General features: G+C 58.1%; 2 protein-coding genes across 5 annotated transcripts in view; one reads left to right on the top strand and one right to left on the bottom strand.

Moving 5' to 3' along the window:
- Positions 1 to 11,888, top strand: part of L3MBTL2 (L3MBTL histone methyl-lysine binding protein 2) — a 19,773-nt gene extending 7,885 nt beyond the window's left edge. Inside the window, exons 6-17 of one of the 2 annotated variants that reach the window (XM_058741205.1) lie at positions 1,446 to 1,563; positions 2,000 to 2,134; positions 2,406 to 2,494; positions 5,217 to 5,448; positions 5,887 to 5,963; positions 6,142 to 6,246; positions 6,914 to 7,061; positions 7,463 to 7,545; positions 7,869 to 8,103; positions 8,586 to 8,651; positions 9,638 to 9,754; positions 11,577 to 11,888. In XM_058741205.1, coding sequence (XP_058597188.1) covers positions 1,446 to 1,563; positions 2,000 to 2,134; positions 2,406 to 2,494; positions 5,217 to 5,448; positions 5,887 to 5,963; positions 6,142 to 6,246; positions 6,914 to 7,061; positions 7,463 to 7,545; positions 7,869 to 8,103; positions 8,586 to 8,651; positions 9,638 to 9,754; positions 11,577 to 11,587 — 1,416 coding nt within the window. In that variant the 3' untranslated portion in view covers positions 11,588 to 11,888. Of the gene's footprint in view, positions 1 to 1,445; positions 1,564 to 1,999; positions 2,135 to 2,405; positions 2,495 to 5,216; positions 5,449 to 5,886; positions 5,964 to 6,141; positions 6,247 to 6,913; positions 7,062 to 7,462; positions 7,546 to 7,868; positions 8,104 to 8,585; positions 8,652 to 9,637; positions 9,755 to 10,139; positions 10,618 to 11,576 lie in introns of those variants that run through there. The other variant, XM_058741204.1, reaches the window with a different exon arrangement.
- Positions 9,607 to 21,470, bottom strand: CHADL (chondroadherin like). Of its 3 annotated transcripts, none has more exons than XM_058741202.1 (6): positions 20,463 to 21,469; positions 18,784 to 18,952; positions 16,536 to 18,236; positions 15,800 to 15,966; positions 14,731 to 14,937; positions 9,607 to 9,830 (listed from the first exon to the last, which is right to left on the bottom strand). In XM_058741202.1, the coding sequence occupies exons 1-6, from the start codon at positions 20,468 to 20,470 to the stop codon at positions 9,776 to 9,778; spliced, it is 2,307 nt and encodes a 768-aa protein (XP_058597185.1). In that variant the 5' UTR covers positions 20,471 to 21,469; the 3' UTR covers positions 9,607 to 9,775. The 3 variants fall into 3 exon arrangements, with proteins under 3 accessions (XP_058597185.1, XP_058597186.1, XP_058597184.1); XM_058741203.1 differs by having other exon boundaries at positions 14,739 to 14,937; XM_058741201.1 differs by lacking the exon at positions 9,607 to 9,830 and adding an exon at positions 13,053 to 14,582 and having other exon boundaries at positions 14,739 to 14,937; positions 20,463 to 21,470.

Here is a 21,470-nt window from a genome sequence, read left to right as displayed (position 1 = left end):
CTGTCCACCTTTTTTTCAGAGTCCTCCCACAAACCCTCACTGAGGCCTTCTAGCACTGCGCTTCCTCTCTGAGGTCCTCACTCTGCTTGTTTACGCACTGGAACTTCGCGCTAGAAATCCTTTCCTTCTTTTTTCCCCTGTGTTCGTGTTTTCCCATCGAAAGCTTGGTGCTTCTGGACTGCCCTGAGCCCCCGGGTTCCTGGGAGGCAGATGTGGATGCCTCCTGGAGCCCATTTCAGCACAGAGAAGCCCCAGAAGAGTGAGGCCAGGAGGAGGGGTGGGGTGCTAGGCCTGGAGTGGAAGCGCAGGCAGCACGTGCAGCCTGTGGTAGCCTGCGGGCCAGGGAGCCGCCTAGAGCCACGCTCTCCTTTGGCCTTTCAAACCAGTTTGCTAACACCCAGGAAGTCAAGGAGGAGGCCTCTTGACTCGTGGAGTCCTCTGACCAGAGTCACATCCTAGCAGCTCCTGGACTCCTAGTGGAGTGCCGTGGACATGGGACAGTGGGAAAGTGTCACTCTAGTCTCACTCTAGTCCCACGCTAGTCTCACTCTAGTCCAAGGCTCACACCTTCCTTAGTAGGAAGCTCTTTTGCCCTGAGTTTTCACTGCAGGGGAATTCTGTCACAGTTGCACTCAACACACCGGATTTGATAAGCTCTGCCAGGCCGGCCCCTTTGCGCCTGGGTAGCATAACGGTTTCTAGATTCTGTGACAGACCCATTCTCTGGCCAGAGAGGTAGAATGGGATACCCCGAATAGCTTAAGCCAGGGCCGAGAATGAAAACACGGTGAATTTCTCCAAAGGAGAATCAAGATGCTCTTGGTTCAAAGTGAGGTTTAGATATCAGGGAAAAGCCAGCAAAAATTGTCCGCTGCTGATGGAGAGCATCTGAAGAGGAGAAGACGAGTTGGAGAGGTAGAAAAAGAATGTGCCAGAAATAGTGTGTGAGTAGACCACTGTGAGAGCCGGCGTGGTGATTGCTAAGACACTACTGGCCAGGCTTGAGTGAGGATTGAAAGAGGTGGTATTTGTGCCAAGGACAGTGCCTCGCTGGCACTGCGATGTGGCGAGCGCTGGGAGGTGTCATCACTGGCACACAAACTGTCACAGGTGTGCTATGCCCAGGATGATACAGTGAGGAGGCGGTCCTGTAAAGATCAGTACTTGGGGATGACTCTGGATGTATGACCACTGCACCGGCCCTCCCCTCCCATCGCCCCCACCCCCACCCCATGCCCTGAATCAGCTCTTTGAGGACAGTGGACTCGTTTTGCTCATCTCTTCATCCCTAGTCCCATGCCTGGCTTGGAGTGACAGTGAGTGATGTGAGAAGTTGAGGGGCAGAGAAGGCCACAATGACTCATGAGGCCAGCCACTCTTCCCTGTTTGCTCAGGCAGCTCACTGTCCCCCCCCCCCCCCCCCAAATGCTCTTGTGCCCACACAGGTCCCACTGTATGACCAGTGGGAGGACGTGATGAAGGGGATGAAGGTGGAGGTGCTCAATAGCGACGCTGTGCTCCCCAGCCGGGTGTACTGGATTGCCTCTGTCATTCAGGCCGCAGGTGGGTACTCCTCAGGCCAAGGCAGGGTCTGAGTTTGAAGACTGACATCCCCATACGGCGGGGGGGGGGGGGGGGGGGCAGTGTTGCAAGCAGAGGTTGGCTGCATCAAACACAAAGCCCACCCGCTGGAGTTTCTGCCTCCCTTCTTGGCTTCCAGGAGGCCACGAAGCATGGCAAGTTTAGAAACTCCCCCTTTTAAGTTTTTTCCCAGGAACAATCAGGCTATACAAAATTAACTCTCATGCGGTGCCATACTGCTTTCCCAGGACATGACATGGGTTTGTTTTGGCTGTGACCGTTGTGGACAACAGGGACCCCACTTGCCTGGAAGGAGTTCTTGGAATAGGAGTCAGTTTAGGCTGGAAAAGAGGGAAGGCCTGAGAATATACCTTTCCCCATCCCACCCTTCCTCATTGGTGCCCTTTCCTTCTTTCAGGGTACCGGGTGCTGCTCCGGTATGAGGGCTTTGAGAATGACGCCAGCCATGACTTCTGGTGCAACCTGGGAACAGTGGATGTCCACCCCATTGGCTGGTGTGCCATCAACAGCAAGATCCTGGTGCCCCCGCGGAGTGAGTTGATGAGAACGTTCCCTGTCCTGGTTCCTGCAGAACCCGTGGTAGAAGGGGGCACTTTTGTCTTAGGTTAGACCAGAGCAGAACTCACTTGCCAGCCTGCTTCCTGTCCTCCCCAGTTCCAGAGGCCCCGGGGCAGACAGGTGGTACAGCGGGTTTTAAACATGTGATTGCTGGCCTGAAGAGGCAGAAATCAGTTGCTCTGGCACCCCCTGTTGGCGGGAGTGTTGCCAGGCTTTGTAACGAGGATTCTGCTGTGTCTCCACAGCCATCCATGCCAAGTTCACCGACTGGAAGGGGTACCTCATGAAACGGTTGGTGGGCTCCAGGACGCTTCCTGTGGATTTCCATATCAAGGTCTGGCAGTGAGCCCTTGGGGTCTCCTAACTGATCTCCTTCCTGCCCCTCTCCCATTTTCTCTGTCCATGCTACTCACTGGAGTATTTTCCCAAAGACTCCCTTGCTTGACAGTTTTTAACAGCTTCATGTTTCTTTTGTTGTTGTTGTTTTAATTTTTTCAATGTTTATTTACTTTTGGGAGAGAGAAAGACAGAGACAGAGTGTGAGCTGGGGAGGGGCAAAGAGAGACACACAGAATCTGAAGCAGGCTCCAGGCTCTGAGCTGTCAGCATAGAATCCGACGCGGGGCTTGAACCCATGAACCATGAGATCGTGACCTGAGCCAAAGTCGGACACTTTGACTGAGCCACCCAAGCGCCCCACCAGCTTCCTGTTTCTCAAGGAAGGATGTTGGTTGCTCTCTCCCTTCCCAGTTTAGTGTCAGCCTCCTCACCAATCCCGATTGTGATCCAGCCACGTCAGTCATGTTGCTTTATCTCCTGTTTGCTCCTCCAGATCCTTACCTTTGCTCATAGCATTTTCCAAGAGCATTCGTTGCATAGATTTTAAGTACATGGATACAAGGAACTGTGGGAATACAGACCCTGTATTTAGGACTCTCCAGTCTGGCAGAGGAAAAAAGTCAAGCACAGAAATAAGTGTGTATGTGTGTGTGTGTGTGTGTATTTCTATTTCTATATATACATTTTTTACATTTTTTAAGTTTAAGTCATCTCTACACCCAACGTGAGGCTCGAACTCACAACCCTGAGATCAGAAGTCACATGCTCTGTCGACTGACCCAGCCAGGCACCTCTAAGCACAGAAATAATTATAAATAGCCTTGATTATGAACCGGAGGTGTGCCTCCAAATCATCGCTGTGGCTTTTGATTTTAATTTTTAAAAATTTAGTTATTTAACTTAAAAAATCACACACATGGTAAAAATTCAAAGGGAGTACAGGATTCATGGTGGAGACGTAGTCTCTCCCACCTCTGTATGCCAGACCTCCTGTTGTGGGGCTCGCTCGCATAGGGGCTTAGGCTACCTCTGAGGCTCCTGGTCGGTGCTCACAGGTGCATTTCCCGCCTTGCCATGGTAAGCTTCACAGCAGTGAGCAGGGGGACGCAGAGCAGGTGCTGCCGTGACACATGGCTGAACTGGCCTTGTATCAAGGAAGTCTTCATGGAGAAAAGGCATTGGAATTCTATCTACCCTGATGGGTAGGGTGTGGGTGGTATGGAAGCCAACAGCTGAAAATAGGGAAGGAATAGAAGTTGGGCCCATCTCATCCAAGGTATCGGACGCCTGGTGAAGAGGTTGCCACTGCCTGGCTGGTGGAGAGTGGGCCTTCGGTAAGGAATGGTTCCAGCAGCTCAAGGAAGCATTCGCTGGCTTTTTTCCTAAAGTAGACATGAATTTTCCTTTATTTGATCTTGTTGGGCACCACCCATTTGCTCTTTATTTCTCTGTATTTTGCTAATTTATCTTTTCATATCCCCTTTCCAAAACCATAAGCTTTGTCTCCTCTGCTTCTCAGAATGCCTTGCATGGGTGATGGATTCGACATTTGAAATTCACTCAGCTGGCCTTTGTCTGAAGGCAAGGCAGATGATCGTGGGTGGTGCGGGCCACTAGTGTCATCAAGGTGGCCTGTTCTCTGCTCAAACTAAAATGAGCTTGATTTCTCGGTGGCAGAGCATGGTTCCATGTGAACTGGTCAGCAAGCACAGAGTGACTAGGTGTCACATACCCAGTCCTGCAGTGGATACGGAAGCAGCTGCCTCTGAGGTTTGGCAGCAAGGAAGATAAAGGGGGTGGGTTTGTAAACGAATCCCTGATCCACATCCAGTCCAGTTCCGTGGATGCCCGCAATATGATAAGGGCCGGAGTACAATGTTTGGAATGAAATGCTGAGTACAGTGTCTTGAATGAAAGACCCACCAGCCAAGGCCAAGGGTGTGTACATGTGTTTGTCAGGCGAGAAAAAAAACATTAACTGAGCACTAACTCTGTGCCCAGTTGTGTGCGTGGAGCCGAGAAGGTAGAAATGAATCCTACCAAACCCGGCTTCTGCCCCTACTGGGCTCAAGTTCTGGGTGTCACTAACCAAAAGGGGCACCGAGGTGGTATTGGGCTGTGGGCTGCGCTGGGTGGGTGCAAAAGAAAGGAATGACGGGAAGGGCTAGGAGGGGGAGGTGGCCCAGAGGACCCCAACCCAGGCCTCACCTGAGTCTCCTAAATGAGCCAGTCAGGCAGTCCGTCTGGGGGTGTTCCAGGCCTTGAGCGGAGGGCTGAAGGGTCTGTGGTGTAGGACTCTGTCCGCTTTTCCTGGTGGCTGCTTTGTGATCACTGAGGCGCTCCCCTCCTGGTGGGCTTTGAAATCGCACTGCTCAGCCCGCTCCAGGGCTAGGCTGGGTGGGGCTGGAAAAGCCCTATGGAGCTCACTGGTCCCGTGTCCCTGCCCCAGGCAGGCCAGCATCAAAGTCACAGTGAACCAAGAGAATCTCCTACCCCTTATTCTGGGGAATTAGGGTTCCAGTTGGCGTTCCCGTCCCACAGGGGTTGAACTTGGTGGGAAGGGAAGGCTCATCTGCCCACTTCCTGGACTTAGTGTTGAGTGTGGTTTTCACACACCTTCCCTGATCTCCGGTTACTTTTAAGAGACAGAACAGGAAGGTGGGGCGGGGGGGGGAGGGTCTCCAAGACCACAGCAGGCCTGTGTTCCGATGTTGCAGATGGTGGAGAGCATGAAGTACCCTTTCCGGCAAGGCATGCGGCTGGAGGTGGTGGACAAGGCCCAGGTGTCACGGACCCGCATGGCCGTCGTGGACACAGTAATTGGGGGTCGCCTTCGGCTCCTCTATGAGGATGGCGACAGCGATGACGACTTCTGGTGCCACATGTGGAGCCCCCTGATCCACCCAGTGGGTTGGTCACGGCGCGTTGGCCATGGCATCAAGCTTTCAGGTTAGCAGAGCCCCAGGCCAGCGTGACACGGGTTCTGCTGCCCCAGGGCCTAGGCAGGAGCATCTCCATACCCCACAACAATCCTCTGTGGTAGAGGTGAGCATTTCCATCATGTAGTTGGTGATAACAAGGTCCGGAGAGGTTGGGTGATTTGACCAAGGTCACTCAGCTTGTAAGTGGTATGACTGATCTGAACCCACAGGCTGCAGACCCCATCCTCTCCCATGTGATGTGGGAAGCATCTGGATCTGAAGGGTTCAGTAGTCCCTACAGAGAGCTCCTGATGTTTTCTGTCTTCCGGTCTGGGGGGATAGGCAGGAAGGGGGTGCTGAGATACAGGTTAGAGCATATGCAGGGCAATCTCCACATTTCTGGGGATAGTATGGAGGTGGCCCTGTTGGCAGCCTTCAACTCCCTTCTCTCCCTTGCTCCCAAAAGAGAGGCGCAGTGACATGACCCACCATCCCACCTTCCGGAAAATCTACTGTGATGCTGTTCCTTACCTGTTCAAGAAGGTGAGGCACGGCCCTTGGAGACTTTTCGTCTTGTCCGTAGGTCCATTCCAGACCTTGGGACCCTGGGATGTTCCTTTCCTTCCCCCGTCTCCTTCCCAAGCCTATGGCAGGTGAGGCCTGCTCCCCCACCCTCCACCTGGGCCACCCAGAGATTCCCCAGCTGCCCCGTTCCTTTCAGGTTCGAGCTGTCTACACGGAAGGTGGTTGGTTTGAGGAGGGGATGAAACTGGAAGCCATTGACCCCCTGAATCTGGGCAACATCTGCGTGGCAACCATCTGCAAGGTGAGCCTGGGCCCGACCCTACAGCCTCTAGTGCGGTTTTCTGAAGCCTTTGAGGTGGCTCCGAGCTCCGCACACCTTCCCCACTCCGGCTGCTCCTGGAGTACCGGACTTTTGTGAGGAGAGGGCTCATCTGCTCCTTGCTCAACATCTGCTTTCGTGTCGGGTCCGAGGCACAATGGACAGGTGCTTATCGAACACCTGGCCTGAGCTTGGTCCTGTGTCAGGTGTAGGCCCTGCGCCGTCAGCCTCCTTGGAGGCTTTTCCGCTGCCTCGTGTCCTCTCCTCTGAGGGCTGGAGCCACAGCCATGCTGACTTTGCTGCGTACTGTACGTTATTGCTGCAACCTGAGGAACAAATGGCCCCTGGGGGACATGCTGATTTGTCCCTCCAGCCAGACTTCTCCACGCTGGGCCCGTGTGCCCATCACTGAAAACACTGGCAAAAAGATATAGTCCCTGCAGGAACAGCATTTGCTGTCCAGTGAGGAAGGTAAATAATGTCACGTGTACGGTTTACAGGGGCGCTGAGTGCTCCAAAGCAGAAGCTCGGGGAAGGCCGAGATCTAGCTCTCCGCACACCGCTCATCTGCCAGCTCTGTAGCCACCTGCCCCTTGGATGGGGGTAGAGCTCATGATACCATGGTGTCTGCCTTCTCCCTACCCGCTAGGTTCTCCTGGACGGCTACCTCATGATCTGTGTGGACGGGGGGCCTTCCACAGATGGCTCAGACTGGTTCTGTTACCATGCCTCCTCCCACGCTATCTTCCCAGCTACCTTCTGCCAAAAGAATGACATTGAGCTCACACCACCTAAAGGTAAGACCGGCCTTACAGTCAGAAAGGGTAGAGTGTGGCCACAGGCCCAGATTCCTGGCCAAGCCAGACCCTGGGGCTTGGAGTCTCAGAGTGGATTGGAAAGGTGTCTGAGCCACCCAAGGCCAACACTACCAGCCCTTGCACTGGGCTGACCGGGCTCTATGACTAGCGTGTGGCTTGGTGAGCAGAGCTCCAACTGTTCCTTTGGGCAGTGAACAACCTGTACAACAGGACCATGGTCCTCGAGCAGGTACCAGCCCGGGGAGGAGAGAAGGCTGCTGGGGAGACTCCAGGCTGGGTCCTGATCCAGTTGCAGGTGCCCCTTTGGCATGTGCTCCTTTCTTGGATTCCCTCCTGCCTCCCCTCCTTTCCCTCCACGTTTATACTTTCTGCTTCTCCAGGCTACGAATCACACACTTTCAGCTGGGACACCTACTTGGAGAAGACCAAGTCAAAAGCAGCTCCGTCGAGACTCTTTAACATGGTAAGGAAATTGACGAAGCACGGGGCCTCGGTGGCCCTGCCTGCTCTCAGGGGTGTTAATTCCAACCCCCTTCTCTTCCTTCGAGTCAGTACTGCGGAGACCAGCCACTTCTGGGGAGAAGTCCCAAACTCTGCCATAGGCATTCTACCTAACAGTCGAGCCGGTCCCTTTCCCGGAGGGACTGGTGCTTGGGAGCAGAGGGCAGCGGGATCACTGTCAAGGGACCCTTCCCCCAGGCGCTCCCAGCCCATTGCCTCTCCCCAGTTGTGCCCCACCGGGGCAGGGAGCTGGCCATGGTCACTGCTGCTTTCTCCCGTCCCTAGGACTGCCCCAACCACGGCTTCAAAGTGGGCATGAAGCTGGAGGCCGTGGACCTGATGGAACCCCGGCTCATCTGCGTGGCCACGGTGAAGCGGGTGGTGCATAGGCTCCTCAGCATCCACTTTGACGGCTGGGACAGCGAATACGACCAGTGGGTGGACTGTGAGTCTCCGGACATCTACCCCGTCGGCTGGTGTGAGCTCACCGGCTACCAGCTCCAGCCACCCGTGGCCGCAGGTCTGGGCTCTTGCGGCCCCAAGAAGCTCTTGACGTTGCTTTCCTTTTTCCTTCCTGCCAACCACTCCCGCTGCCCCATGCCTACCTCATTCTTTGGCATGAGATCGAGAAGTCTCCTGGACCACTTCTAACTAGAGTGGCCCTTGTGTCCCCACCTCCTGCTCCTGACTTCTCTGTCTCCCTCTCCCTCTGGCCTGCAGAGCGCCTTCCTTGATCTTGCCCACTCTGTCATATGCTCGTGCCCTTGTGCACACAGGTAAACCTCCCAGGTCCCTCGGAGCAGCCCTGGTGACGAGGGTGGGAAGAAGGGACAGCTGCTCTCCAGTCCCTCCCCCATTCTCATTGCCCAACTTTGGCTTTCCTTCTTGGGGTGTCCCATGTGTAGGGGAGGCAAGTGAGGGGTGGGCAGGGGGTCTTGGGACGTGCCTATACCTTGTTCTCTTAGAACTCTCTTCTTACCTCTTACTCTCATCTTTTAACAGAGCCGACCACACCTCTGAAGGCCAAAGAGGCCACGAAGAAGAAAAAGAAACAGTTTGGGAAGAAAAGTAAGTGATGCACTAAAGCAGGCGGGGCTGGTGTGGGGCCTGGGACCAGCTGGGCCTGTGTCCCTGGACGTAGAGCAGGAGTAGCACCACTTAGGTAGCACCCTTCTCGATCCCTCCATCTCCTCTTCCTTGCCCTTTGGCCCCAACATACCTGTCAGCCTATGTCTTAAGGGACCCGAGGACACACAGGGAGTCTTCAGTCTCTGGCACTGGTCAGGATGGCGAGGAAAAAAGGCAAGAGATTGTAATTATAAGCGAGAAAGGGGGGAGGGATCCCCATCTCTGCTGCCCTGTGGTCAGAGTCGCTGCAACCCCGTCGGCTGTTTGAAAGTATGAGGTATGGAGGGGGTGGCGGTTTCTCCCCAAGCCTGTCATTCTTCCCTTGTGACACTCAGGGATGAGAGGGCAGCCACTGAACTTTGGTGTCATCTCCTTAGGCGAGGCCCCACTCTTAACAGATCCTGAGCCCTGTGTGGGCTCAGCTTGAGGGGACAGCAGGTGGGGCGGGGTAGGGAGGAGAGAAGGTAAAGCCATCCTTCAGAGCCGCTGGCGTGTGGCCGTGAGGTCGTCTCCACGATGTGGCACCATACACAGAAGAGGTTGTCCAGAAATAAGGAGGAAACAGACGGGGTCCCTGGGTGGGATTAAGGTCGTATGAGGGTTTGGGTTTGATCACATGGGAAGACCCTGTACTGTTCACAGTAGTGGGGCTGCGAAAGTCACTTCACAGGTGAAGGAAGGAAAGACCGGAAGAGGGAAGGAAGCTCCGCAAGCAGGACGGGGTGGTGTTAACCCCCTACTGGAGAGAGCCTCTCTGAGCCTTGGGCACACAGCTCTGAGGGGCAGCGTCAGCGTTCAGGCCCTTGGTTCCCCCAGATTGGCTCTTCTGGTGTCACCGCCCCTGCTCGCCGCTGGCTGAGACCCAGCCTTCAAGCCGCATGTGGATACCGCCTCGTGCTGGGTTTAATTCTGCTTTTTATTCAAAGGGAAAAGAATACCACCGAGCAAGACCCGGCCCCTCAGACAGGGGTCCAAGAAGCCCCTGCTGGAGGACGACCTGCAGGCCGCCGAGAAGATCTCATCGGAGCCTGTTCCTGAAGAGAGTAAGAGCCTCCCGGGCGGGATCAAGGCAGGGCCGGCCTGCGCCAGTGCTCAGAGGCGGCCCTTCTCCTTCCCCACCTGGGCACAGAAGAGGAGAGTCAAGTGTGAAGGGACTTCTCTGGGCACCCAGCAGTCCTTGTTGGACCACTGGGCCTGGAGAGCTTCCCAAACACCCACCCCCGACTCTGAACGGAGCCGCACACCTCCAGCCGGGCCCTCTCCGTCTCTGCGGCCCGCCCCGCAGGGGCAAGGCGCCATTCCCGCCTCCCCGCCACTTCCTGAGGGCCCCCCTTCATAGGGAGCCAGAGCCTGAGCCCCCTGCCCTTCCGGGGTTTCACGCACACTCACTCTGTTCTCCCCGCCCTCCCCACCTCCCTTCCTCTTTAGTCATTGCTGTGCGTGTGAAGGAAGAGCATCTAGACATGGCCACACCTGACAAAGCCCCGAGTCCAGAGCTGCCTGTTCCCATCGAGAACATCAAACAGGAGACAGACGACTGAGCCTTCCCCACAGCCAGCCCGGGGCTTCTCTGTTGCTACCGCCCCTCACCCCACCTTAGTTGGGAGAACGAGCCTTTTTTGCCTAAGTTCTGCCGGGTGCTGTGAAGGCCAGGCCCCCAAGGACCTCTGTCCTCCTCCCTGACAAGGCCTGACTGACTGGCACTGCCTGAGGCCTCCGCGTTGGTCTCTGAGTGTCTCCTCCAGCTAGAGTTCCCAAAGCTCTTTCTACAGCAACCTCCCTCCACACCCACCACACCCCTCGGCCGCCGGGGTCGGGGGCTGCCCCCCATCACACTGCAAGACAAGTCCGTGAAGGGTGTGTGTGTCTGAGCGAGTCCTGTAATAAAGGCCTGGAGCAGCTCTGAGGGGGAGGCCGTTGCGGGCTGGTGGTGGGTGGCGTGGGTGCCTGAAAGCAGCCACGTGGAGCAGCCTCTCGCCTCTGGGGTTGGCACCCTGCTTCTCACACCCTAGGGAGATCAGGGAGCCGTGCAGGCACCCAGCCCTGGCATCTAAGAAGCAGTGACCGGGATACAGGTTTCGGTGACTTGTGGGATGACCTTGACCCTGTTTTTGCTGTTGACATGAGTACTGACCCCCATTTCTTAAACAGAACAGTGTAGAAGTGGAGTCTGCTCCCCAGGGCAGGGGGCTAGCGGGGACCTGGGGAGGCGAGGACCACACAGGCCCCTGTGCCACTTGGGGAGCTGGAGGAGGGGGCTGCAGAGGCAGCAGGGCCGGAAGGGAGACGGCCGCCAGAGCTGTGCTTCACCTGCTCGGAGCCCAGCTCGGCTGGGACCTGCCCTTTCCACCCCACTTCTCTTCTCCTGGTTGACAGGGAGAGAGTTGCGGGGCCTCGGTGAGGGGCAGTGGTCCGCTCTGCTGGCTGAGGGGACCCTAAGGGAGCCCCTGGAGGAAGGCAGATGAGGGTAACGGGACACGCTTCCTGGCTCCCTGTCCTTTCCTGTCCATGCCCCTCTCTGATACTACATTTTAGAAGTTCACCTAGTGTCTGCCCAAATTCAGTTGCTTTCATTTTTCCCAGTTAACCTCCTTGGAAACTGTCCCCTCCCTCTGTCTCTCCAATAACTCTTTGCAAACGTTAAGGTGGGGCAGCTGACCTTTATTTCCTGTCTTTGGGTGGAGAGCCGCTGCCAGGTGGGTTACTGTGGGCGTCCAGCTGCCTCTGAGCTGGTCAGGCTGCCACCGCCTGTGCTTGCTGGGTAGGGTGCTGGCTGTGCATTTGCTCAGGACCTGGGCTGTCTGGGCTTCCCCAGAGATGGGGTGACCCGCCTAAGCGAAGCTGATTTCCAGTCATTTCTTCCAGAGAGAATTTGATCCTGACTCCTTTGCTAAAGGCACTAGGAAACCCCGCCTGCTGTAGAAACCAGGCCCAGAAAGTGGCCTGTCCCTGCAACCTGCATTCCCCAGAACGTGACTAGATTTGGAACCTGTGAAGATCAAGGACAGAGGGGCCATGCCCTCCCCTGCTATTACACCCCAGACCTGGGCGGTGATGGGTCAGTGGCCTTAGACCCCTCCACCCCACCTCCAGGAGGAAAACAGCCTGGGTATGCACTTTGGCTCTGCTGTGCACCCACGGAGGGCTTGCAGGGTCATGTTCCCAGCTGAAGCTAGCTCATCGTAACCTTTAGCTCCTTCCTGGATGAAGAAGTGATGCCCGCGCGTGCCCCAATAAGGACGGCAGGGGCGGAGGACAAGTCTGGCCGCCATTCCAGCCCTCAACTGGCCTCCCCGGACTTCCTGAAGTCGTTTGTCCGATTTCCGTTTCTTAGAGCAGAGTGTATTGTGATCGGGCACCTCCCAGTATCGATTACGAAGGCTGGCTTCACACAGGAGGACGATGAATAAATGCTGCCTGTCATCTTTTGAGTGCCCCATCTCCATAGCAACCACATGCTGGATGATCCTTCTTTACATTTCTGCCATTCCTCTCCTGCAAAACCCTGAGTTCCCCAGAGGCTGGGCCTGTGCCTTGTCTGCCCCAGTGGCCTGGTCCTAAGTTACCCCAGTGAGTGTGAGCACGTGACACGAAAATGTGCGTAACTTGTGTTGCTGGGGCCTAAAGATCTGTCTCATCCATCCTGGGTGGAGGTGTCTGTTGGCTTCGGAGATGCTTACACTCCAGGCACGGGACCAGCTTTGCACCTCAGTTGCCCTTGGAGGGAACTGGTCTGGAGTCCTGGGGGCAGGGGGGCTGCTGGCTGGGAGATCCTCCTAAAGCACCCCTTCCCCGCCCCATGCCACTGCTGCCTGATCTGCAGTGGCTCCCTGGTGCGGACTGGACCGGGTGCAAACGCACACACCCCCGTCACCCAGTCTAGACCCTTGGCTCTACTCGAGGGATGGGGGCAGCAAGGGAACTGTCATTCGTAACAGCCTCAGGTGCTAAGTCAGACACGTTTACACAGCTTAGTTCGTCTTCACAGGAGCCCTGAGGTGCGTGTCAACTCCATTTTACGGATGAGGAGAAGGCTTATCAAACTAACTTCGTTTCTTAAATTCACAACAGTAAAATGACAGCAGTGGGATTAAATCCAGGGTGGTCTGCTGTGTTACAACTGGTATTCATTCATTCACTCATTCTCCTTCCTGAAGCATCTTCCACGTGCCAGACATCACGCTAGAGTTTGGGGCCTCAAAAGAGACCAAGGTGTGCGTGGTCCAGCCATGGCCATCAGCAAGGTGAACACGCCCAGCCCAGAAGAGGGCCCAGGGCCCTGTGTGACCCTTGAGGTCAGGGCCCTTCTCTTCCCACTCCACCCCCCCCCTCTTTTTTTAAGTAGTCTCCACACCCAACATAGAAACAAGATAACGAATCCCACACTCTACCACCTGAGCCGGCCAAGCACCCTTGGGCCCCTTATCTTTCAATTCCTTTGTATTCCTGGGAGGAAAACGCCAAAATAAAAATGAAAGACCTATGTAACGCCAGGGCTAGCGTTCAGGGGATTATCTCCGTGTCCGAGGGGTTGGAGGAAGGGGACAGCCTCAGACATACCGATTCCTGCTGCAGCCTGGATGCAGGGACAGGGAGTCAGGATTGCGGGGTCTTTCCTTTTAACAAGCCCTGGCCTGCAGCTGGGCCCGTCAGCTTCAGCTCCTGAGCCAAGCTCGGCCTCCACACGCCCTCCCCTGGGGCCGCTGTCGGGAGGGAACGCTGATGCTGTTCGTTAGCCTTAGCCGGAAGTCCCTGCCACACGGGTGTCAGCCGAGATTAATGCCACTGTCATTGACACCAATTCCAGATCTGATCTCAAAGGCACAATTGCTCACCTTCAGCTTGGGGCTGTAGCAGTTCCTTCCTCCCAGCCTACCTCACAAGGAACACTGAATGGTGTAACCTCCCCCAAAGAAGATGTACCTCGGAGTGAGACCTTAGAAATAGGGTCTTCATGGAGGTAATCAAGTTAAAACAAGGTCATTAGGTTGAGTCCTAATCCAGTATGACTCCTGCCCTTAAGAAAAGGGGGAATTTGGACTCGGATCTGGCAGGAAGACATGAAGGGACAGGGGGAGGTTCCATAGGAACTCGGACAGAGACTGAATGGTGCCACCACAAGCCGAGAGACATCTGGGGCTATCAGAGGCTGGAAGGGGCACAGAAGGCTCTCCCCTGCAGCCTTCAGAGGGAGCACAGCCCCACCGGGGACACCCTCATCTCAGACTTCGAACCTCCAGAACAGTGAGGCAAAAATGTCTTGTCCTAAGCCGCCCAGTGTGTGGTACTTTTTTACAGCAGCCCCTGGGAACTGATACACCTTCTAATGGACCCCAGGCCCCCTAAGTCTTCACCACGCAGGTCCAGAGGCAGGCTGAGCCTTCGTCTCCCCAGGGCCCACTTTTCTGTTCTCATTTTCCCTCTTAGGACCGGCCTCTCCCCTAGAGCCCCCACTGCTCCCCCACCACACAGCAGCGGTTCCCACGGGCAAGGGCACCCGGATCCTGCTCCCCCTTCTCTGACGTGCTGCGTAACTTGGCTACAACCGGGGGCTCGAGGATGTGAGCATAAATGTCAGGCGGGTGATGGAACGACACGGAGCGGGGTCCAGCCCGTGGCCGGCGAGCAGTGGGAGGCCACGACGGCCCCTGCGCTCCTGCTCTCTCTGTCCCAGGTGTGAGCTGGGCCCTTGAGGTCAGGAAACTGTGGGATCAACGATGATCCGGCAAATACGGTGACGGTGGCATTACTTTTAGGGACACGTTGGGTCCAGGTATTCTGTGGCTTATCGGAAAGGCCAGTGTCCCACAGGATGAAATCGTGCAGTTGTTTCCTCACAAACCCATCTGGGCCCAGCCAGAGGTGGGGGAGCTGAGGAGCGGGGACAGATACGACCGAATGGAAACAGCAGAGTCATTGCCCAGGTCTGGAACCACATGAATCGGGACCAAGAGAAGTCAGACCTCTGCTACCCTGGGGGCTTTGGAACCTGACCCACCCACTGAGGCCTCCCACCAACCTGCCAACCTTGTCTGCTCTCCACCGTCTCCCCTTCCCGGGGCTGCTCCTGGCACTGGGCCTGGCGGCCGGCGTCCGCTTGGCCTTCCTGGCAGCCCAGCCTGGGCAGGTTTCAAAAACAGTCGTCGCAGCCTTCACCCTCTGGCCATGGGCACTGGGAGGGCTGGCACACGTGGCCCCCACACGCAGGTTCAGCCCAGTGAGCCACCTGAGGAGAGGAGAGGAGATCCTCAGGAACCGGCAGCGAGGGCACACTCTGGAGGGAACCCTGGCCCAGCCCGTCACCGATTAGGGGACCCAGAGCGAGTCACTTCAAACCTCAAATCCCTTCTCTGTAAAAAGGGGATAGGAATAGTAATAAATAGTTACAGAGGGCTTAGGGCGCTCCAGACAATGTTCAAATCAACCTATATATGCTAGCTGACAAGGTAATCCTTTTTTTTTTTTTTTTTAACTTTTTAATGTTTATTTTTGAAAGAGAGAGAGGGAAAGAGGGCGAGCACAAGCAGGGAAGGGGCAGAGAGGGAGACACAGAATCGGAAACAGACTCCAAGCTCCGAGCTCTCAGCACAGAGCCCGATGTGGGGCTCAAACTCAGGAACGGTGAGATCATGACCTGAGCCGAAGTTGGACGCTTAACCAACTGAGCCACCCAGGGACCCCGACAGGGTAAGTCTTACAAAGAACGCCTATGAGGTGGACAAAGTTCCTGTCATCCCCTTCACAGATGAGGGAATGGCACAGAGAAGTCACCAGGCCCAAAGTCAATCGCAGAGAAGGACTTGAGATCTTTTTGCTCTCCTATGAAATCAGTGACATGCCCACAAGTATTTGTTAGGCTCCACCCCCCCAGGCTGGGTGGATCTCATTCCCGCTTTGTTGATGAGGGAATCCGGGCCCAGACAAGTCTACCCCAAGCCTCACGCACTTCTGGCTCCCCCGGGGAAGGGCAGGGGGCTCTGGCGGCACCCTCCCCCCGGAAGCCGCAGGCTGGCACAGACACGGTGCCCTGCGAAGAGGGCGGGGGCTGGACTGAGAGCAGCTGGTGGGTGTCCAGCTGGGCAGCTCACCTGTGCAGCGGGAGCAGCTGGCAGTCGCAGTGGAAGGGGTTGCCGCTGAGGTCAATGAGCTCCAGCTGGCTGAGATGGGGCAGGGCGGGCACGGCCCGCAGCTGGTTCCTCTGTAGGTACAGGCTCTGGAGCCGGGGTCCCAGGCCCGAGAAGGCCCTGGGAGAAATCTGCAAGGAGACGCCAGGCCTTGGCGTGAGCTCCTACCGGGCCCGTCTCACCCCTAGGCCCGGGAGGTAGCCCCGTGCTCTCCCGGCAGAGGGGAGGCGGAGAGCCCAAGGCGGCCGGGGCAGTAAGGGCCGTGCTGGGATGGAGACCCAGGCCGGTCTGATCCCAAAGCACTTGCCCTTTGCACGCCACTCGGAGGCCCAGTTCATGGTTCTTTCTGCTCTGCCCGAACACGCCCCCCCTAAAGGCAAATCCTCTTGGTGGCTCCAGCCCTCCCTCAAAGTGTGCAACAACCGCATGGACCCACATTCCTCCTTCCTCCATGCTTAGGCGGTACCCTCCCTGGCAGGCCTGTGTGGCACCGAAATCTGCCTGGTCTGTCACCACCCCTAAGCGACCTGGGCCGGGGGGGTGGGGGGCAGGTGTAGTGTCTGGCTTATCTCAGGGTCACCACGCCCAGCCTCAGGCCTGGCACTGTGGGGGGGAACAGGGTTTGTTGAGTGAACGCACGCTGCATGAGGCCTCTTGTGGCCCGCCCCCCTCCCTTCCCCCGCTGTAGCCCTGTGCCCACCTGCTCCAGGCCACTGCTGTTCAGGAAGAGGTGCCGCAGTGACTGGCCCACAGACCGGAAGGCCCCATCCGGCAGAGCTTCGAGAGGGTTCCCCGAGAGCTGCAGCTCCAGGAGGGCAGGCAGCCCCTCCAAGGCCCCAGTGGGCACCTCTCGCAGTTGGTTCCTGTCGAGGTGCAGCTTCTCCAGCTCTCCGGCCGGGCCCACTGCCCCGGGGGCCACTTGGGCGATGCGGTTGCTGCTCAGGTAGAGCCAGCGCAAGGCCTGCGTGCCTGCCAGGTCCCCGGGTTCCAGGCGGTCCACGGCGTTGCTCTGCAGGTGCAGGGAAACGAGGCCGGGCACGGCGCGCAGGGCGGCCCCCGGCACTCGCCCGAAGCGGTTGCGCTCCAGGTACAGGTAGCCGAGGCGGGGGGCCCCCTCGAAGGCAGCAGCGCTGAGGCCCGAGAGCCGGTTGTCAGAGAGGTAGAGGTAGATCAGGCTGCCCAGCCCCGCCAGGGCGCCCGCCTCCAGCTCCGTGATGCCGCAGTGCTGCAGGTGCAGCGACACCAGGCGGCCCAGGCCCGGGAAGGCCGCCCGGGGGAGCACGGGGAAGCGGTTCCGCCTCAGGTCCAGGAGCTGGGTGTCGCCGGGGAAGCCGCGGGGCACGGCCTGCAGGCCTCGGCCCTCGCAGCCGCTGTGCCGGGACTCGGACACGCACGCGCAGGCCCGCGGGCAGGGCTCGGCCGCCCCGTCGTCCCCCTTGGAGGCGCCCTCGGGGGCGCGGGGCCGCGCGGCCGCCAGCAGCAGCTCTTCCTCCTCCTCCTCCGCCCTGCCTCCGGTGCAGCGCAGGTCTGAGGGCCTCAGGGCGTCCAGGGCCTCGCCTCGAAGGCGCCGGGGGCCCCTGCACGCGCCGTCCGCGCGCACACGCGCGCGCGCCAGCCACTCGAGCAGCGGCCGGGCCTGGCAGCCGCACCACAGAGGGTTCCCCTGCAGCCTCAGCCGGCGCAGCTGCCCGGGGCCCTGCAGGGGCGGCAGGGTGTCCAGCTGGTTCCCACGGAGGTCCAGCGTGTGCAGGCGCGGGCAGCGGGCGAAGGCCCTGGGCTCCAGGGCCTGCAGGGCGCCGTGGTCCAGCGTCAGCTCCCGGAGGCCCGGCAGCGCCAGCCCGTCCTCCTCACCCACGTAGGTGAAGGGGTTGTGGCCCAGCTCGAGCCGGGCCAGGGCGCGGGCCTGGGCCAAGGCCGCCCCCGGCAGGGCCTGCAGCTCGTTGTGGTGCAGGCTGAGCCGGCGCAGGGCGGGCAGGCCGGCCAGGGCCTCGGGGGCCAGCACGCTGAGCGCGTTGTGGGACAGCTGCAGCCAGCGGGCGCGCGTCAGCCCCTGGAAGGCCATGGCGGGCAGGTAGACGAGGGCGTTGTGGGCCAGGTTCAGGGTGGCCAGCGCACCCAGCGCCCCGAACGTGCCCGGCCGCAGCTCCTCCAGCATATTCCCCTGCAGCTCCAGCCGCTGCAGTGAGCCCAGCCCGTCCAGGGCTTCCTGGGGCAGCGAGCTCAGGCGGTTGGAGGCCAGGTTGAGGAGGAGCAGGCGGCCCAGGCCGCGGAAGGCGCCCTCGGCCACCAGCTCCACCTGGCAGTGCCGCAGGTCCAGATGTGTCAGGTAAGGCAGCTCCTGGAAGGCAGCTGGGGGGATCACCTTCAGCACGTTGCCTTGGAGGTCCAGCCGCTGAGTCAGCTGAGCGGGGAGAAGCAGGGGGGAGGCTGAGCGGCCCGCGCGACTTGCCACCCTTGGCCTTGGCACGCACTGTTCCCTCACCTGGACGCTCCTCTCCCCCACACCTTTCCCTCGTTCTCTTCATCCTGCTCCCTGACACCTCCTCCAGGAAGCCTTCCTCCTTAGCCACCTGGACACTTTTCACATTGAGCTGTCACTGCCCATGTACTCTCTCTCCTCTCCACTAGCTCCTGACTCCACAGAGCAGAGACCGTATCTTATTCCAGCATATCCCCTGTTCTCTCCAGTTCTCTCCCACAGGCTTTGTAGTGTATCCAGGACTTATCTTACAGGTCACCTACTTGTTCCAAACACATAGAACTTTAACTAGGTCGTCTCCCCAGTGTTGGTTGTTATTCCCATGTTACAGACGTGAAGACTGAGGCTCGGAGAGGAAAAATGACTTGTCAAGGTCTCCCAGTTAGGCAGTGACAGATCCACTGGTGCCAACCCAGGTTCCCCCTGCTGTCCTCCCTGCCCCCCCCCCCCCCCCCCCCCCGCCGCTGACCTCGGGGATGGCGTTTGGCACCTCAGTGAGGTTCTGGTGCCGACAGGCGACATGCCGCCTGGAATTGTCGCAAACGCACGTCTGTGGGCAGCGTTGGGCAGCCGCATGCCAAGCTGGGCCCGGTGGCAGCAGCAGGGGAAGCAGCAGCACCAAGGAGACGCTCTGGGTCCTGGGAGGGGGAGGGAGGGTCAGTTCACGGGGGCAGATGTCCCACGCTGTCCTTTCACCAAGCCCAGCTCCTGTTTCCAGAGCCCCTCGGACGTCTTTCTCCTTTGGCCCCAGGGAAAGTGTCATTGCCCTGAGCCTCACGACGCCCTGTGCGGCAGAGGCTCCATTCTTAGCCTGGTTTAACACTGGAGGAAACTGAGGCTCAGAAAGGAGACCTGGCAAGTCCCTTCGACCATCTATCTGCCCCTTGGCTCAATGAGTACTTGCTGAATGTGAGGATGAGCCAAGGGCTCAGAGGGTGTGCCAGGCTGTGGTGAGGCTCCGGGGTCCAGGGGAAGGCTGGGGCCTCCCAGTGTCAGGGTGGCAGAGAGAGAGAGGCAGCCAGGCCTCAGACAGATGTGGTGCCAGCTCCACGGTGGCAGGGAGCATACAGGCACCCACAGTGAGAAGACAGCCTGGCAGCCAGGGGGGAACCAGGCCAGGCCCCAGTTTGTAAGGCAAGATTTGGGGGACCAGGTATTGGGTCTGAGAGCCTCAGGGAGCCTTAATTGGCAGGTGAGCAGGAGGCTTGGGCCTCTGTTTATGCCCCTGTTGTCCCTTCATCTTTGCCACCGCTCCAGTTCAGACTGGGGTGGGGGAGCTGAGCAGACGGGCTTGGGCTGTGCTTTGGGCAGCGCTGTCCCCTTACCTGTCCATCGTCCCCCAACTTCTCCACCCATTACCCAAGTGGGCCCCTTGGCCTCACAACTCCACCCACTGCTTGTCACTTCTTAGGGATGACTGTGCCCCGGGGCTCTCCTGGCTCCCCCACCGCATGCTTTGCCCACCACCAACCAGAGGGAACTTTCCAAAATGCAGATGGGCCCTGACGCCACCAGCTGAGAACCTTCCAGCATCTCTGCACGGCCTTTGGTGGAAAGCGCTGACTCCTGATCCCACCTGGAATGTGCTCAAATTGTCCAGTGTCACCCTCGGCTCCCTGACCATAAACACACATGACAGACCTTCCTCCTCTCCTCGCCACCTGACACCTAACTCGCCCATCTCTTCCTTCTGTTCTCAGCTCACATCACAGCCTCTGGGCCGGGCCTCCACCCTCAGCCTCCCCAGCTCTGCTCACCGATGGTCACCATCTGTTGTTCAGTCTTCTAGAAGGCCGGGGCCGGTGACATCCTCCAGAGCCCGGGGTGAGGCCGAGGCTCCGGGTGGACAGGGGACGGGGCCCGTGGGGGCAGATCCCTCAGGGACAAGTGTCCAGGGCTCAGAGGCCTGCTGAGCTCTCAGACAAGCCCTGGAGGACAAGCCCACGGGAGCTCGCTGGAGCAGCCGCACTCCATTCACCATCTTCCTCAGAAACCGCTTCAGGGACACCCTCGGGGGATCTCTCCCCCTAGCAGATCCCAGAGCCCCTGTCCCCCAAGCCCTCAGAGGCCCAGAGAGGGCCAGGAGCTTGCCCGCAGCCCCTCAGCTTCTGTAAACACCCCCTTCTGCCCCCAGGCCCAAACACTCACCCCTCCATGCCGTCCGGCTCACACTGCCAGTCGGCCTGGATGCCGCGGGAGCCCCCCTCTCTGGCCCGCAGGCCTGGCAGCAGGGACAGGGCTGAATGGGAGGCATTGTGGGCAGTCCAGCCGGAGGCTGAGGTGAAGGAGGGGCGGGCAGGGGCGGGAGCAGCGGCTGGAGTTACAGGGCCTCCTGCCCGGCGCCGGCTCAGGGCTCCGGATGGTGGCCCGGGCCTGAGAGCCCAGCCTGGGCAGCTGGTCCCGGGCTGGCTGGCAGGGAGCTTCTAGCGGCCAGCCTGTGGGTCCCGGCCCTGGGCTCCCTCCCAGCTGTGGGCTGTCCCGTCGGGCTGCCCCTCACTAGCCTCAGTTCCCTGCTCTGTGAAAAACAATATTAGTAAGTAGCTCACAGGGTTGCCGTGGGGGTCCAGGAAGGTACCTGGCACATAGTAGGTGCTCAAGAATGGGTACCTCAGTCCTTTCTGTTTCACACATTTACATACATTGTTTAACACCGTACAGACAATATTCCGCAATTTTTTTTCACCTAACATCAAATTATCAGGAGTGATCCTGGTTGATTTTTCTTAGTCGTGTTTTAACTGTTGTCTAATATTCCATTGTATACAGGTGGCAACTCCGCTTATCCGTTAATCTTGGAGATTTTGGTCGCCTCCAACTTTGTTACAAGCGATACTGCAAAAACAGTGTCCAAATGATTACCTTCCTGGACACACTTGCAAAGTTCATCTAAATCATAGCAAACTTCAACATATCCTGGGATTGTTCAGATCCATGTTTCTGGTGCATTTGCTTCTGTCATTATTCAGTTTGCTTGGGTTTGGTTTTGTTTTGAACCAGAAATGGCGCCACACCACACAGACTTCTGCATGTGCTTTATTTCACTCAGCAGATCTCAAGCCAGTGGCAGCACTGAGTGTGAACTCCTCTAGGTGCTTTTTTTTCCATTCGACATTATGTCTGTGGGCTTCATCTGTGATGCATATTTTAAGAATGTGT

This window comes from Neofelis nebulosa, chromosome 8, assembly GCF_028018385.1.
Source record: "Neofelis nebulosa isolate mNeoNeb1 chromosome 8, mNeoNeb1.pri, whole genome shotgun sequence".
Lineage (NCBI taxonomy): Eukaryota > Metazoa > Chordata > Mammalia > Carnivora > Felidae > Neofelis > Neofelis nebulosa.
The sequence above is the reverse complement of the archived record's forward strand: the minus strand, read 5'-3'. Positions and strand labels throughout refer to the sequence as shown.